Below are 18,651 nucleotides of genomic sequence, written 5' to 3' on the forward strand. Positions count from 1 at the left end.
CCATAAAAGGCAGGACATTTTATGAAAAGCTGAGAAACTATTAGGTTTTTAAGACTCTACTCCATGAAGTTACCTAGTAAATAATGTCTTCTCTCAGTATTACAGAAGTTTAATAAAGTATTTTGATACAGTATTAACCAAAGCTGGCCAAGAGCCCTGTTTCAAAGGCTGCTTCAGTGAGTGAATTAGCAGCCTTTCCTTAGACATATTATTTCCATTTTCATATATAATGTTATATAAGACTTGCTTCTAAAATTTGTAAATTCATTTCTAACTTATTTTGTGTTTGGGAATATANCATTCTCTCAGCAGTCCTTATGATCAAAATTCTAGCAACATATGATACGATGCTTGCATTTCTTCCTTACTCCATACAGAATTAATGAGTTTATGGATCTCGGGCCATAATGTTTCACCTTTTGCCTGAATCGGTTCTGCTGAAATTTGATCACTACCTGGAGATTTATACTNCCCAAAATTATGTCAAATATGACCTAAAAAGTGTAAAAATATGACCTTAAATATTAAATGGGACATAAAATTTCAGAATTTNTTTTTTGACTTAGCAGCAGCAATTTCAACCTCAAAAGGAATAGGCTCAGCTATATTTAATTATATTTTCCAAGCACTATTGGCCCTACATACATTCAATAGCTGAGAAAAGTAATTCTTCCACCTGTTCAAAATGTTGTGGGAACCTGCAAGCAGATTACCATTTTCATCCTTCACTATGTTAATTCTATGTTGGTAACCCTTCTTAAATTCAATTATTCCTCTATTCCAGTCTCTAATGTTCTTGTTCTTACTGTTTTTTTTTTGCATATATTCTTCCATGGTGGGTTCATTATGTGCACATATGGGGAAACTTATAGTAATTTTGTACTGGTTCATGATCATGGGACATAAAAACTCACAACATTGAATGTTGTAATCTTGTTTAAAATGTTTTTCTCACACTTGGTTATTGGATCAGCATAAGCTTAAGCTAAATATAAACCCTCTAGAGTTATCATTTATGTACCCATTTAGATCTTGATGTGAACTTCTTTCAGTTTTAATAGACCTATCTAATTTACATAATGAAAATAAAAAATATTTCATATTTGACTAACATTGCACATGCATAGGTCTGTCTGAATGTGAAGATCAGAATACTAGTCAACTTCAATACTTCAATACAAAAGGAACAGGAACAAAATAAAAGGATATACTTCCTAGTACTTCATAAATATGTAATAACAAAATGTGTGAGTATTGCCTTTGTTTTACACTTCATTCTGAGCAGTTTATAAAGTGAAGGGAAAAACAAACACTTTTCATTTTCTATTATCAGACTTTCCTATACAGGTTCAAGACAGTTGCCACTGGACTTCACTTTAAAAACTCACTACACTTTCAATGGTAAGAAAACTGGTGGCTCTTCATGCTGAAGCCCATCTTGCAAATTGGAAAGAGGTACAGATGTAGCAGCATGTACTAATGTTATGTGTGTGTTTAGTGCTTCTGCTTGCATAAAATGTCTTCCACACATTACACAATCATATTGTGGCTTATTAGCCATATGTCTTGACACAATGTGTGTCTTTAAATTGCCTTTATGACTGAAGTTCTTGCCACACATATGACAAACAAATGGTTTCTCTGCAGTATGAGTCACTGAATGAGCCTTCACATTGCCTCGTGTTGTGAATCGTTTCCCACAGACTTCACATACATATGGTCTCTCACCTGCAGAGATAAAGCAGGACTCACCATCAGTAATCAAATTAAAATACCTTTAGATATGTTTCTTGTAAGACAACTTAATTGTGTGTTCATATAGTTATAAACAGTGTAGTATAATTTTATATATGTTAAATTCCAAGACAGGCTATTTTAATGTGGGAATATTCTTCTTTATCTGGACTGAACCACTAAAATTATGTCTGAAGGTGGTCACAGAAATGATGTGAGTGTGAAAGAATGTAGAATTATTATGTACATGCAACTACCACAAACAACAAAACCAGTTCCTGAAACTGGAGTGCAGATTTTCTTGCATGAGGAAGCAAGTATGGTAATAAGTTTGAAACAAATGCCTCTCCTGCAATACACTATGAAGTAGTGCAATTTCTCAGTTCTGGGTGGCAATCTGGTCATAGAACAATGAAGGAAGAAGGGATAATCATACTGTAGAAATGTTAATATCAAAGACAAGAAAAAATACTTTATTGTCTGTCAACTAAAGACCATGTTCTTAAAAATATTCATGAGGAAATGTTGATTCAGGGCATCACATCTTGGCCCTCATAGATATACATATTTATCTGTGTCTTTCCACATGTCAAAACATGCCATTTCTCCCATCTACTGCAGATAATGGTTTGGTTTGATTTCACACCTGGAGAAAACATTTTAGGTTTCCAGTGTTTTTTATTTATGTTATAGTGTAATTTTATATTCCAATTACAAGACCAAAATACTAATATGGTTGCAAGTTTTTTAGAACTCCATTTTTCACACCAGACAATAGAAGACAAGTTCACTCTAAGAAACTAGGTTATTTTGAACAGAAGGGCATGGTTGACTGTGTGAAGAAAATGAAGCCTCTGTTTTGTTTCTTGTTACAATTTGGTGGTGAATCTATATGGACCTGCAATTGGTATACAGATTTAAAACAGTCATCACAAAATGTGAAAAAAGAAACATCACCATTCTGTAAAAGTGAAACCATCTGTCGCTGTCAATATTCAGTCTCAACTTGACAAGAATTACAAAATGGCTATCAAGAGACATAATTATCTAGTTGATAAATGCAGACACTGTCCAACAAAATTATAAAGTGTATTAAATTTTGCTGAATTCATGAGTTAGCATTATGTGGACATTGTAAGACACATTAATTCCTCAATCAAGCAATTTCCTAGGAACTGCCTTCTCAAACAGCTAAACTCAGTAGAAATTTAGATCACCTTATCAATGGTATAGTGGCAGAACAACACATCCAAAACCATACTACATGAAATGATTGACTGCATGTACTAAATATACATGGAGAAAATCAAGGCCTAAAATGAAAAGGCAAATTTCATAGCTTTACAAACAGACGGATGTTGTCAGTCTCAGTTTGTGATTATACTGTGGTATGATACACATAGCCAGCATGTGGAGAGATTCATAAAATTTGTTGAGGCTGAAAACATAAGTGCAGAGGGTTTTAGTTACGTGCAAACAGAAGAGCTCCAACAATTTAATTTAAAGAACAGATTAGATGCTCAAGCATATGATGGCACAGTGGTGATGGGCAGAGCTCATGGCAGGGTAAAGGTTCTCTTGAAAGAAAATTTTACTCATACAGAAAATGTGTACTGTTATGCACATCAGTTGAATTTGGTTCTGAAGAAAGTTTGATCCAGCATGAAAACATATTGCTGTCTCTTGAATTTATAAATGGAATAAGCCCTTCTGTCACACCTTCTAGTGCTATAACTTTCTACAGGAGGTCTGCAATAAACAGGCTCTGGCAGCATGTGCTACATAGGATTTTTTGTCCATGGTTTTAATGTTTGTATGGCAATAAGAGTGAATTCCTGGAATGTTTCCACATAACTGAAAAAGAAGATCAATTGGATAACAGCAGTACTAGAGAGGCCACTGGTTTGCAGAACATGTTATAGGATGAGCAATCCTTTCTCTTTTTGTCAATCAATGCTATTACTAGCATGTCAACATTCTGTAGTGTCCTGCAAGCAAGAAATTCAATCTAATGCCAATCACTGCTGGAGATGTAACTATGTGGGATACTTTCAGTCAGAATGCACACATTCAAGAGGGATATCTAAGCATGATGTAGCTAGTAATATGGCAAGAACCATATTTTCAAAACAATCGAATTGTCATTCTGGTTTCCAAGGTTTTGTTCCTGCTCCCTTGTGGATGCCACTGTCCTTCAGAAGAAATGCCAACAAGCACTTGTGACATTATGGATGTACCCCATCATCCCTCAAGAGGGGGAGGTTTAGTCATGCCCTACCTTGCCTGGATCAGTGGATGTTACTTTCTGACATAACCTGTAGGTGCCTTCCTGTACACCCTCTGCTGTTCAACTCCTGTCTACTGTTTCCTTACCTATTTCCCTCCCTTCTGCCTGCTGGTTGAAGTGCATGCTCTGATCATGGATTTGGAGCTTACAACTACTTTGGCTATGGGAAAGCTTGTGGGGCAGTTAGACACTCTTCTTGTTATCTGGGGACCTCAAGGTGAGTGTGTAGCTTTCTACATTGTGTTTGGCCTGTATTCTGAAGTCTCGTCTTTATCATGCTTTTCTCCAGTTTGGTTACTTCTGGAGGGTCCCACTGCTTTGTATTCTTATTTCTGTCTACAGTTCTTCATCAGGCTGATTGTCAATTTTTCATTTTATCATTCAGTTATGTGACATTCTATTATCTTGTTATTAGGCCTTAGTCCTATCATCCACTGTATTGCAGATGCATAACCACACCACGAGGAGTGATCAGGTTTGCAAACACATAAGGCCTTATGTCACAGCCTCAGTGTGGTTATTTTTATGTTATTTACAAACCCATTGGGTCCTACCTCTACTGCATCACTAACTCATTTATTATTTTGTTTCCCTAAATGTATGATGATCCCAAGTGATTGTCAAGAGGACCCAAGAAAGGTAATGGGGTTTGTTGTCCCATTTTGCATACCCTTTCCTGGACTCGCTTTATAACGTACTGACTTCTCATTCAGACTGGGCGAACAACAAAGCTAACACTTAATTTGAAAATTTACAAAATTTTTAACACCAAGTATCTTTTGTACTGTCTTTCATGGATATGCTGCACATTAACCTGTCCATTCACAACAAATTAGAAATTCATGTTTTAGAGTGATATTGAGGTCCATGTTAAGTTTTGCATAATTTTAATAAAGAACAGAAAAGGGAAATAAAACTGCTTTGAAATTTGTAATGATTGCAAGTAAAATGGAGTGTGACATTATCTTGATCACCTACGAACTCTGCTACAGGTAGTATGTTATAGGATTATTAGAAGGTACCTAATGAGGCACTTATCATCTGCAGATACTACTCTACTCTATATATATATATATACGATGGGGTACCCAAAAGAAACCGAACTAATTTTTTTGTGGGCAGAGCTTTTGTAGTACTGCGTTTTGCCGCTATGAGCACATAGAGCTAACATTCCTGAGTCGATAAGCCGACTACCGTTGCTTCAGAAGGTAAGGACTAGTTTCNAAGTGGAACAGAAACTCTTGAAATGTTAAAAACGGGGTACAAGGACGATGCTATGGGGAAAACTCAAGTGTTTGAGTGGTTTTGTCGTTTCAAAAATGGTGAAATGTCAAATGTTATATTTTAGCGTCCTGTTGCACTGATTTAAGTCCATGATTTATTTGAACCATCTTGCAGTGCATACACTCATCTGTCTCCTTCTCTCACTTGCACTACATGTTTCAGCATAAAAATGCCATCTTCAGGTGCTTACTCAATCCACGCCAAACTAGTTCATTGCATGCCTTGTCCTCACATTAAAATAACTAAAATATATATCTATCATATACACTGACAAATGTCAAACGTTAAAAATATTAAAATTGTTCAGGATTCCTCATCGCTACGTCGCACCTCACTACGCCAGTCACGCCCATCCTCCTCTGTTGGAGCACTCCTTCACTATCGTGTGTGTGTTGTGCTTTTGTTGTGTCTTGCTCCTGTGACTGCGTGTGTTATACTCGAGTATAACACGACGACGAACCATTGAAGAAACTGTGGAGCTGTCGGGAGTGACCTGGAGCTCAGTTCAGCGAATTTTGACAGAAGATTTGGGAATGAAAAGGGTGGCTGCGAAATTCGTGGCACGACTGCTGACTGCAGAACAAAAAAAAAGGTCGCTTGGAAGCATGCTGTGCTTTGAAAGANGTCGTATGTGTATGTGTGAGTGTGTGTGTGTATATATATATGTATAGTTCAATGCTTGCTACCATTCAGTCCAGAACCTTTTGTCTTCTCATCTGCTCTCCAAAAACATAAAAATTAGAATATACAAAACTATAATTTTGCCTGTGGTTCTGTATGGGTGTGAAACTTGGTCTCTGACATTAAGGGAGGAACACAGAATGAGGGTGTTTGAGAACAGGGTGTTAAGGAGAATATTTGGACCAAAGAGAGTTGAAGTGAAAGGAGGTTGGAGAAAACTGCATAATGAGGAACTTCATAATTTGTACTCTTCTCCAAGTATAATTAGAATGATCAAGTCAATGAGGATGAGGTGGGCAGGGAATGTAGCACAAATGGGGGGAGATGAACGCATATAGGATATTGATGGGAAAGCCAGAAGGAAAGAGACCACTGGGAAGACCAAGGCATAGGTGGGTTGACAATATTAAAATGGACCTTAGAGAGATAGGATAAGATGACATTGATTGGATTGATCTGGCTCAGGATAGGTACCAGTGGAGGGCTCTTGTGAACATGATAATGAACTTTCAGGTTCCATAAAATACTGGTAAATTCTTGAGTAGCTGCAGAATTTGCAGCTCCTCAAGAAGGGCTCAGCTCCATTAGCAAGTAAGTATATGTATACTTCACCTGTATGAGTCAGTAAATGTGTCTTGAGGTTTCCAAGAGTTGTGAATCCTTTCCCACACTGCTGACAAGGATGGGGCCTCTCTGTAGTATGGATCACAAAATGGGTTTTAAGATTTCCCAATGTAGTGAACCTTTTGCCGCATTTATCACAAGAGTGTGGCTTTTGACCTGTGTGGGTCATTACATGTGTCTTCAAATTCCCAGGAGAACTAAAGCTTTTTTCACATATTTCACAGACATGAGGTTTACGATTTTGGTGCACCATCATATGGGTCAGAAGCTGTTCCTTACTACCAAAGCCTTTCTCACATACATGACAAACTGGTGGGATCTGATCTGGATGTGCCATTGGCCCATGAACAACCACCTCTCCTTGCAGTGCACTCTGTCCATGCATACTATGGAATGAAGGTATGTTTCTATTGATAAAAGAGTTATAATTTCTTGTACTTTCTGCCTGAACATCCCATCTGTTCACTGTTTCCTTTCCTGTAAATGTCTTTATACTGCACCATGTGGAAGGACCATGATATGGAATTGGTGAGAAGTGGTATAAATTCTCTGCTTTGCACATTCTTTCAGAATACCTGCAATGATGAAGTCAAAGCTGCTTCATTATTAAAATGCATCTGCAATTAGCACACATATCTAAAACTACTCAAAGAGTTGCAGAGTCATGTCAAGAATCTTTTATATTATGCCACTCCTATGAAAATAAATAATTTGTCCATCAGTCAGTTACGGAAACTACAATACAGCAGTCACACACAGCTGACAAGGGGTCTACTACCAGCTTGGAGGTTGGGTTGACTGCTGGTATAATACCTGTGTACAATTGTTCCAACTGAATAGAATTCATTATACCAATCCGAACAGTATGTAATCATTTTAAGATCAATTAGCATAAAAATATACTCATGCTTACATTTCATTCCTGTTGAGAGATTCTGAAGGATATTGTTCCAAATTGCATTTGTTACATTCAGATATCTGATTAAAATTTCCATTATGGATATCACTCTTTTCTGGTCCAACTTCCTCCTTAATATTATCCTGTAACAATGAAATAATGTAACTGAATTCATGACCAAATAAAACATCAATATTAATACACACATTGAGTAGAACACATGTAGTAAATGTTATAAATATATTGGTACATCTCAATGTACTGCATAATCAGTGATGACAGGATGTCATTTCATATGCTTCATTGAAATTATTTCTGAATATGTCATATGACATTTTTCTAACAAATTTCTAGGATGCAAAATCAAATATTTGTCATATTAAAAGTCCTTAAGTATATCACTTGGTAACTGTTTTGAACAGATAAAATTTTATGGCCTGAAGACTTTTGTTGTGTCCCAGTGTATGTAAAGATTGAATATGGAATTACTGATACATCCAAAACATGTGCTCCTTCTTCCCTCCACAGTTATATGTTCCTTGAGACAGAAAGTTACTATGGATCTAAGAAGATCACAACTGCTCATGGAAAGAAATATATTACATCATTGTATCATACAAATTCTAAATACTTACCAAGTTTAAGATAGTCTTTTCTGCCAAGTCTGGAAAAGTTTGTTCTGCATATTGCATATGCAATGGCTGAGACATTGACCAAGCTTGTGGTACCATGCTGAAGTTATTTGGCATGGCATGGTATGGGTAATCAACAGGTAGAGGCTGGGGTTCTTCTTTAATGCAGACTGTTGGCTCAAGATGTTTTAAAGGAATATTTTCAGCATGCTGTTCCTCTTTTGCAGTCTGTCTCCCAGACAGGATTCCAGAGCCTAGATCCTGCCAAAACATTCTTACAAATTAATTTCAACTGCTGTGCATTCTTTGATATATTATATTTAATCCTATGGTCTACAATAATGGGTATGAGAAATCTGCTCATTCAGGTTAGGTTAGCTACTTCAAAAACTGTAAGTGACTTGATAAAGTGTGTAGCTAATTAATTAATTAAAATAAAAATTAAGCAAACCTTTACCTATATTTTTTATGAGTTTTGAGTAGTATAAACACCACACAAATTGGTGTAGTATAGATAAGCAGCGCCACGCACACAGGGAGCCTACACAGAATAACAGTGCTAAAAACAAGAAGTAGCCGCTGCAGCACTACAGACATAGGGCAAGTAACCCTGAGAATTTTAATTTTTAAAAGAATTTTTAAATTAGAACTGAAGATTTTAAAAGTGCCGGTTCATAATAATCAAAATTGACGAGTGTAGGCAACAAAGATAATGCACAAAGCAGACAGATATCAGCGAAGTAGATTCTAATAAACTGAAACCTGTTAGTAACGACGAAAAGAACAATTGGGAAGACTCATGGTTTTAAATTTTAAACTAGGTGCAGTGTAACAGCTACGTAAGTGTATACACCTGATGATGGCCGTTTGTGGCCAAAACATGTAGTGTAGAAGAAGGCAAGACAAAAGAACTACAATAAATTGTTGCACTTGGGACGGTGTTTATGTCATATATCAGCTATGAAGTCATAAACCTTCACAGCACTGCCATTCTCATACTGTAAAAAGTAAAGTAAAGCTATCCCTCTACCAGGCCATGAAGGCCCATAAGGTTGTGAGATGTTGAGGGTCCCACACTATCTAGACAATTGGCTCAAAGATGGCAGCAAGGTTAGCTTAAGTAAAACATCCTTTAGTTGGTAGTTGATGACTTTGTAGTCAGTGTCACCTGTGACAATTTGGGTATTTTATTTTTGGCTCTTTTTCATAAGTGGTAATGTAATCCTGTAATGTACAATCAGCAGTGTTTATATTCAATAGCATATGTGTTTCTGTCTAACTAAAACCATGACTGTTAATGCATTGTAAACAACTGTGTAAATTTTAATGTCCTTCTTTGACTGTGATGAATCAATCTATGTCAGCTGTCAGCACACATAAAATAACAGGCAATTACTGGGAAACATAATAAGATAAGGTAAGACAACTGCTTTCTGGAATTACCATCATAATGAAATACACTCTTTTTGGGTTTATGGATGTGGAAGTCATAGCTGGAACTGAGCAACTACAGTACAGGCCTACTCACTGCAAGTTCTTGTTGTAAGAGCAAGAGAGCCATGTTAAGTGGCTGTTGTTCCAGTTCCTGTTGAACACTGAAATTCCAAGGACCACTCATGGCCAATGTTCCACATGAAAAGCACAGATGTTGCAGCTGGTGTTTCTTTTCATACAAATTAAATCTAGGAGAAATAAACACTATTAATAGCTGAATCATGATTTTGAAGTTATAATATTATAACTGCACCTGTGACTAATGTTCTAATTGCTCACATTCTAGGACCTAGAGCAAAGTTTATGTGAGAACACATATGTAACATTAAGGATCCAAAATACACTGTTCCATAATTACTGTTTGGATAATCTGTTAAAACTGCATGACATGCCAAATATTCTGTTTGACAGAGTTGCATATGTTCATGTTTCACTCTTCATTCATTCATTCATTCATTCATTCATTCATTCGTTCGTTCATATTTAATGTATTCAAGTAGATCCAGTTACAGAGTGAGAAACAAGTTCACACACCATTGGATATAGAATATGTCAGATATCGAAACAGATGCTCCAACCAATCATTGGAACAGTCAAAATAACATAATAAAACATACATGACACAATCACTGAACATAATAAAATGTTTTTTTTTATTGCTAGTGGGGTGGGACAAAGTCCTTTGTACTGCGGCCACTTCTGGCCTACTGTACCAGCCCCAGATGATAGGTGAGGGTGACTGTGGAGCAGTTGGTGGAATAAAGATTGGCAGGGGAAACCGAAGTACTCGGAGAAAACTTGCCCCAGCACCACTTTGTCCACCACAAATCCCACATGACCAGACCTGGGATCAAACATTCCTTCAAAGTCCCAGAGTAAATTACAAAGCACACCAAGAAATGCTCAATAGTTTGAGTATGACCCACAGCAGCGGTGTGTAATGGTTTTAATTTTGCAAGTTTGACATTATGCATCAAATGTCTGCTAGCATTCTTACCAACACACACCGGCAAGAAAGATGCATGGGTACTATCAAACATTCCTTCAAAGCCCCAGAGTAATATTATATTTAAGCATCCTGTTGCACTCCATATGATATACCCCAGAGTAAATTACAAAGCACACCAAGAAATGCTCAATGGTTCGAGTATGACCTACAGCAGGGGTGTGTAATGGTTTTAAAGTTTAGCCCATAAACATGAGCAATATTAGAAAATACATAATTCACTGTAAGACATTTTTACTTTTAGTAACCAATGAAACCTGTGGTTGCCAGCACATATTACTGTTCTGTCAAAGAGTTCTATCTTCGGGGATATGACACTGTGAAGTACAGTGAAAGTTGAAGCTTGCTCCCTGCTTCATGCTGGTTTCTTGTTTGGTTCACTCTTCAGCCATGAAGACAATGGTGACATTGTTCCTCCAAAATGTTGGTTAACTTTCATCAGACATTTTACATTTACATCACATATTTATTTTTCACTTCATGGATCCAATCATCTCCCCATAGGGCTGCATATAAAACAAATCACATATTACAAATTCATGATGACTATGCATCATTTGTCCTTTGTCCAATAAAATATATAATCAGGCCTCACACAGATAGCTCAAGTTGTCAGGACAACACACAAGGGTCATGGAAAAACAACTATCAAATTCACACCTTGTCATTCCACACACTGGCAAGCCGTATCATCCAAACAGTTACATTATAAAATATTAAAATTCATAACAAAAACAGACATCATACATACATACATACATACATACATACATTGCAGTGTATGGATTGGGAACTTTGTCTGTCATCCTGAGGAAATACGAGTAATACAGAATCAGGGTGTTAGGGAATAAGAAACTGGAAATATATGGACCCAAGTGGTAGTAAGGCATTGGAAGCTGGAAAAAATTGCATAATAAATGCAAACAAATGTCAGCAAAATTTGTGACATACCCTGAAATCCACAAGTGTGTAAAGATGATAATTTTGTGAGAGAAATATCCCTTCCTCCATCAAACATATGTATATGTTGGGCAGTTTATACATACCTTATAAAGAGAATCTTGGATGTAAATGAACTTCAGATGACATCAGAAAGCTGTATTCTACATTTTCAGCAGATCAAGTTTGGTTCCTGAAGGACACTTGAATATTGGAAGAGCATGATTTATTCCCTTTAACCTAGATAGGTGAATGTCAACAAAATCACATGAACAGGCACTGAAGAAAGTATGGCGTCACTAAAATTAAAATACTAAGTCTGCATAATTGCTTTGTTGTCCATCATTTACTCACACATGTTGATCATAATACTAGCCACATCGCACTGTGCTGTATGTACATACAGATAAACTGATTTCAAGTAATGTTTGTTAGTGACATCAAATTCAAGTCTTAAATGCAAGCAGTGTTACTTTAATAAAACCCAAAACATTAATCATAATGGATTATTCTGAAAGAGGCATAAAACAATCCTGTTTACATTCATCAGACAACAAATATAAAACGTAAATTGTAAAACAAACAAGGCTCAGAATTCTTCCTCATGGACAAACTTGAGGCTGTCAAGATAAATGGGGATTCCTTTACGTGTATAAAAGTACATCTAATTCTTGCAGGGTGTTGAGTACATTTTCAAAATTACAATAATTGGTGAAAGACCCATAGTTTGGTATGAGTCGCCTTATAACATCATAGGAATTATTGGTTAGATTCTCTTCAAATGTGTTTAATATTCCATGCTTTGGATCGGTAATATCATATTAGTCACGGTTACGTTCACAGTACGAGGTGCCGCAGCGTAAATAAATAGTCATCGTATTTCTAGACTCGTCGTGTTGCGCACAAAAATAATAAACAAACAATGCACAATGCATTCACCTAATAGTAATAACAGTAATTCAAGGTTACAACCAGATCACTGCATATTAGATAATACAACCTTAGGTTATGTGGACGTAATTAAACATAGGTTTTAAAATGTGCATTTTATTTGGTTAATACGTAAGACACTCGTGTACAAATGAAGTATACGTAATTACGTACAAGGACTTCGAATCTGTGATAACTGCTGTTGTCTGCTAACCTAGAATTTGAAAGTAATGGCGTTTTATGTATATACAAATAAATTATCTAATGAATGACAGAGCAACGAGGAAGCTGTTTGAGAAGGTAAAAATTAGGAGAATACTCGAATTTTTGCTAAAAAGAAGTATCAAGAGGACAGAAAATGACGTAATGAGAATCAAAATAATTTCGACGCTTCCCTTAATGTTTTGGGGTTATTAAATCAAGAGGAAATGAAAATTACATAATGAAAATCTTAATAATTTTTACGCGTCCCCTGATGTGTTTAGGATTATTAAATCAAGGAGGACGAAGTGGGTGAACACACGGCTTCTGAGAATGAATGGAGAAACCGGGTACAAACTTCTGACCATGAGATCTGAAAAGAAACCATCTGGGAGACCTCCGTGAAGATGGGCTGATAAATGTGTTAAAAAGAAATGCTGAATGAATTGTTTAGGCCTGAGTCACGTGTCTCGTAAGGTAAACAATTTTTTCTTGGCATTTTCGGCGACAGCCACTCTAAGCCACTGGCTGGGTCCGGAGAAGGTAGTTACGATTTAAATAGTATATAATGTACCCCATAGTCATGGGCTGTGCGCTCACCATGCTGTCTGTGAATCCTTTCACCCGCCCATTAACTTTTGTATGCATGAAATAATGTATGATTTCGGTATGTATTCACGGCACCTAAGCCCATTTCATCGGGATACTTCATAAATCCCTCCCATCAGTGCTTGTGTCTGTATGTGGATCCTTCCTATAGTTGCTAGACCTAGGCTCGGTAAAGTTTATCCCTCCTTTCGTTGCTAGGCAACGGCTTGATAAACAAGTTCCCGCGGCTAAAAATGAATGCAACAATAGATGAATTGTTGGACGCGTATGGTTGTGGGTCTGTTTGTGTATCCCCTACTGTTGCAAGGTAACAGCTCTGAAAACAATTACTGCGGCAACGAAGAACTCTTGGAAGACCCGTTTTCTATGCGGTCCGTGTCGTTTCAAAGGAAATATGGCGGTTCTTCTCAGAACTTCTTGTGTTTTGTTCGTGTTATTGGACAGTATCAAGTTACTGAATCGATGTGCTCCTCCTTTTCCTTTTAGTCCAGATAAATGAAAGAAACATGTACAGTAATGTACACCAGTTAGTCTGAAATACTTCAGTAGCCTTACTATTGAATGAATATGAAATTATGTTTAGAAATTTTCAAACAGAAAAATAAAACATATTTTAACAGTACAGCCAACCAAAGTTTAAACTGGAAGGTACTGCATATAAATTTATTGGTTAGAGTAATTATGGGCATTAACATATACAGACAGATTCTGATTATGAATTACATAAAAAATGTTACTTTACACCTAGTTATAGGAATTGTTGCAGTTTGCTTTATTTGTTACAACTTAACAATGAATAGTAAACAATGCAATTAAACAGTATATGCAAGTGCAGTTGTGTAATATTAATTTTAACTTAAAAGAGTACTAACAAAATTATTGTAAATATTGATTCTTATTCCATGCTACTACTTTTCATTTTTTGTGACACAGGGATTAATTTGTGTGAAATTAGTTAAAATGAATCTCAGTTGTATATAAAACAACCAGGTTCTATTATGTACATGGTAAGAGCTTTCCAGGATGCAGAATTTATGGAAACCTAAAGCTTATACTGACAGACCCATTAATGTTTCTTACAAACTTCCATCAGGTTAACTGATTTGAAAGGCAAGTGAGGTTTATTGTGAGTGTTCTTGGCCAAGTATTTCATACTGCTGCCAGTAATGTCTTGGTAGCCCTGTATTTCCTTCATATAGGCTATACATGTCTTACATGTCTTATTACCATTTCACTGTGTATGGTGAATTGATGCTGTTTTTTCAAATAGTATGACAAAAATACAAGTTTTCTGATAGAAAAATGTTGATTCTTCTGAGGAAGAAATGTGAATATATCCACTGCTGTTAAATGAACTAATAACTTGCTCATTCATATGCAACTTGTAAAATGCATTCAGTTTTCAATGGAGTTCACTGTACCATTTTCTCACATATAAATACTGTTACAGATGAATCAGTAGTGGCCAAATTTTCTTTGAAAAACAAGAATTGTGAAAAAATTAGATCTGCCAAAATCTGTTTCATATGGCTAAAATACAGATGTAATAATATTAAACATGAAAATAAATATTATTTTAGTTAGATAACAATAATCCAAGTGAATTGAAGCATAAATGAATGTATAATTTTATGTCCAAGTATCTACATTGCTTAAATGTTGTTAGCAAATTTTCATATCTACAATATTCATAACTTGTATCAAAATATATTGTGTCATGAAAAATAAATAAAATATTTGAATGTTGTTTCAGAGCAGTCATTTGTCATATGACTGCAGCACAAGCGCAAATATTTCATTAAGCTTGTTTAGTGTTTCCTTGTTGGCTTTATCAAGGTGATCTAACTTTATTCTTATTTCATTCATTTGCTTGTTCATATCCAGCTGGTACTTTTCCATATCTGCTAGTTTATTTTGCAGATGCTTTTCACTTTCATTTTTCAATTTGTTTTCATTTTCTTGTGACCTTCTCTTTCTATCAGAAATGAGAGAAATTGCTTGTTGCACCGTTTCACGGACTAGGAATGTATTCTTAATAACAATTCCATTTACTTCAACTGTACCTTCCTTTCTGTTTGGAAATACTCTTAACTTTCTATCAAGCATATTTCGAAAAACTGAGAAGAAGTGAATACGCCTAGAGTTTGTTTTCTCCATGTAAGATATTAACTTCACTCGAGCACTTAAACTAAGTATCTTGGCATCATTTCTTATTGTTTGAGCATCACTTACTGCCAGACCATTGAGAAGGTTTAGAAGAACAATTGAAATCAAAAATACAAATACAGTGAAGACCAACTGGCTTGTGAGTGGAGCAGCTTCAAATGGGATATCAGATGCCTCAAATTCACCAGCAAACATTATAAAAACTTTTAGCATGGACATACCAAGGTTTGAGGAGAAAAACTCATCTTCAGCAGAGCCACTGTTTCGAAACATTGTGTAAAAACTTATGCCAAATGCAAAGAGTAGTGGAGAATAACATATAATGAATGTTAAGAAAGTCCATGCTACAGTTTTTAACATTTCAAGATGAATGGAAAAGGCAGGAAACCCGCCTAAGAATGAAACAAATTGAGCCCATGCTAGAAGGAGAGATACAGCTGTGCATTCTGGATATATCTGCACCGTATCATCCACACAGACATTAAGAGTTGTTACAATGATTACCAAAAGGAGCCAATTCTGAGAGTGTTCTAGGTAAGCTTTAGGTGACATAAAGAAATGAAAAGTCTCTCTTACAACAAGGAGTGCTAGGAGAGTGGAGAGCGCTGTAAGTGCCATCATGTGTTCAAGGACATTACCATTATGGTCATTCTTATTTTGTTTCAGAGTTTCATCTTCATTTCCACTTTTATTCTCACTTTCTTGATTATCTTCATCTTCAATTTTACCTGTGAGGAAACTATACCAAGTTAGAACTGAAAGAAATAGACAATAAAACACAAAGTTTATGAGGTACACAAGACGTATTTTCCTCCACTTCAGTGTCAGAAAGCTTGATATTACTGGATGTTTCAGCAAATGTTTTAGTCTATCTTTCCTTGTGAGGTAATTTAATGCTGGCATCTCTGGATCACTATATCGCTGTTTCTTTCCAGTTCCGTTTTCATCATCGCCTTTTATTGGATTCAAGAAATTATAATCAAAGATCAGCATATAGTCCTGCTGTATCGATGACTCATCGCTGCTGTCAATGCACTCATCTAGAAAACACTCTAGCACAGAGGGATCAATGTGTGACAAAGGAGGGTCTAGTCCTGATACACTGTGCATGATATTTGCACCATGTCTCAGAAGTGTCAGGACAGTTTCCCTATCTCCCATGCGTGCTGCTATGTGCAACGCTGTTTCCCCAGTTGATGTGACAGCATGAAGGTCAACTACTGGAGTCATATTATTTATTGGTTCTGATTTTCCAAGTAATAAATCGATACACTTCTGAAGGGTACTTGATTCAGCTTCAGTTCTGGAATGGACCCCAGCAAGGCAGTGCAAAGGTGTACGTCCATATGAATCAGTAATGTTTACATTTATGCCCTGCACATGTAACAAAATCCGCAAAATGTCTGTATTTCCTCTTTTTGCTGTCACATGAAGTAGAGACTGTGATGTAAGTGGATTGATAGTGTTTGGGTTTGCTCCTTGTTTCAACAGTTCTGTCACAAAGTTTTCTCTGTTCTGCAGTTGACAGGCAATTTCTATAATTGTACTATGGTATGGTTCATCATACCAATGAGTTAGGTTTAGCGAATAGTTCTTAAGCAGTGATTGAAAGCTATTGAAATCTCCTTTCTGAAGAGATGCCAGAAGTTGAGTGGCCCCAACAGGAGAGAGTGATCTTTCTTGAAGTGGTGGAGGAAGTTCTGGCAGTAATTCTGGAAATGTGTGCTGGATGGCTTCCCTGATAGATATTCCATAATAGCTGCCTAGGAATGTGTCCACATTTAGACGGTGCCCTTGTTTCTTGTGTTTCAACATTGCCTGGGCCATGTCCTTGCGTAAAAACATGATGGTGCGGCTTAATGCTGTCAGACCATCCTTATCAGGTTTGTTCACTTTAAGGTCAGACCGATCCATCAACAAGGAAATGCAGCATAAGAATCTGTCCTTAGATACTTCTCCTAGAAGTGATGATGTTGCTAAAAATGAAAGGAATTTTAAGTCATATTAGGGGCCATGAAACTATGAAAGATCCAACAAAAATAATTCTATATAATAAACAAAGAATAGCAGTTAACATTGTGGTAACAGAGCCAGAAGTCTGAGCATTGCTAATACCAAATGTTAACACTGAACATTATACTATGCCAGTAACACCCATTTGTGAGTTTCAAATCTCTCTCCCTAAAACCCACCTTAATACTATAACCCCCAAACCAATCTCAGTGTTTAAAGTGTCAATTTTCAGAGGTTTTCCCACAAAAATGAGGCATGCAATAGCACAGATGGTTTAGGCATTAAGTTACAAGCCAGAAGGTCGTGGGTTCGACTGCCGGTGTTACTGGATTTTTCAATAGACCTAATCCTTCCAGCAGCACTATAGTCTTGGGTTCAACTCAGCCTCTAAGAGAAATGAGTACGAGGAATCTTCCTGGGCATAAAGGGCGATTTGAGCATAAAGCTGACATCCTGACCGTCACCTGTGAGCCAACTGTCTAGAAAATGTGGGAGCCCCAACGTTTCACGACCTTATGGGCCTCCCCCCATCAAAATTCTTGTGTTCCTTTTCTTCCTATCCTACCCACATAGCCAGCCTACTGTGGTGTCCCAGATTTGACTCTCCTTATGTTACCAGGTGACTTGTATAAGACACAGCGTTCCTCTTCATGTCATATGCCCATCCTAATATAACTCCCCCTGAAGTTAAAGAAATTTCTCAAACATCTCTGAACAAGAGAATATAAAATTGAAGAGACATTCTATAGCTCTAAGTCCTTGACCTAATTTCTTTGTTTCTAATTGATACTTCATTTTATGTGTCAATTATCATAGTGAAAAGGCAAAATTATTGCTAGCAACAACTATAATGTACTAATGTTATATTTTAGCGTCCTGTTGCACTGATTTAAGTCCATGATTTATTTCACCGTCTTTTAGTGCATACACTTATCTACCTCACTCCTTTCTCCCGCGCTACATGTTTCGGCACAAAAGCGCCATCTTGAGGTGCTTATTCGATTAACGTTAAACTAGTTCACTGCATGCCTTGTCTTCATATTAAAATAATTAAAATATATATTTATAAACACAACATAAAGCACAATACACACAAGATAATAGAAAGAGTGCTCCGACAGAAGAGATTAGAGGTGACTCGAGAAGTGAGATA

The 18,651-nt window shown here is 36.5% G+C and overlaps 2 protein-coding genes across 3 annotated transcripts in view; both read right to left on the reverse strand.

The window, feature by feature from the left end:
* Positions 1 to 1,215: 1,215 nt before the first annotated feature.
* Positions 1,216 to 12,428, reverse strand: LOC111866024 (zinc finger protein 32). 2 transcript variants are annotated; one of them, XM_023854513.2, is made up of 7 exons: positions 12,415 to 12,428; positions 11,687 to 11,819; positions 9,669 to 9,822; positions 8,144 to 8,401; positions 7,524 to 7,651; positions 6,599 to 7,185; positions 1,216 to 1,728 (listed from the first exon to the last, which is right to left on the reverse strand). In XM_023854513.2, exons 3-7 carry the CDS (start codon positions 9,756 to 9,758, stop codon positions 1,388 to 1,390), a joined length of 1,404 nt encoding a protein of 467 aa, XP_023710281.1. In that variant the 5' UTR covers positions 9,759 to 9,822; positions 11,687 to 11,819; positions 12,415 to 12,428; the 3' UTR covers positions 1,216 to 1,387. The 2 variants fall into 2 exon arrangements, with proteins under 2 accessions (XP_023710281.1, XP_023710280.1); XM_023854512.2 differs by lacking the exons at positions 11,687 to 11,819; positions 12,415 to 12,428 and having other exon boundaries at positions 9,669 to 10,336.
* Positions 12,429 to 13,930: 1,502 nt separating this feature from the next.
* The window catches only part of LOC111866023 (transient receptor potential cation channel protein painless), a 27,473-nt gene continuing 22,752 nt past the window's right edge, over positions 13,931 to 18,651 (reverse strand). Inside the window, exon 5 of the mRNA XM_033752070.1 lies at positions 13,931 to 17,461. Coding sequence (XP_033607961.1) covers positions 15,078 to 17,461 — 2,384 coding nt within the window. The 3' untranslated portion in view covers positions 13,931 to 15,077. The remainder of the gene's footprint in view (positions 17,462 to 18,651) is intronic.

This window comes from Cryptotermes secundus, unplaced genomic scaffold, assembly GCF_002891405.2.
Source record: "Cryptotermes secundus unplaced genomic scaffold, Csec_1.0 scaffold135, whole genome shotgun sequence".
Classification (NCBI taxonomy): Eukaryota; Metazoa; Arthropoda; class Insecta; order Blattodea; family Kalotermitidae; genus Cryptotermes; species Cryptotermes secundus.

Excerpts from the sequence above, each read along its gene's own strand:
- LOC111866024 (XM_023854512.2), bottom strand. The coding sequence starts at position 9,857 with ATGATTCAGCTATTAATAGTGTTTATTTCTCCTAGATTTAATTTGTAT. Across the intron at positions 7,186-7,523 it reads TCTCTCAACAGGAATGAAAT|GTATTCTGAAAGAATGTGCA; the intron begins GTAAGCATGAGT and ends TCATCATTGCAG. Across the intron at positions 1,729-6,598 it reads ACATTTACTGACTCATACAG|GTGAGAGACCATATGTATGT; the intron begins GTGAAGTATACA and ends TTATCTCTGCAG.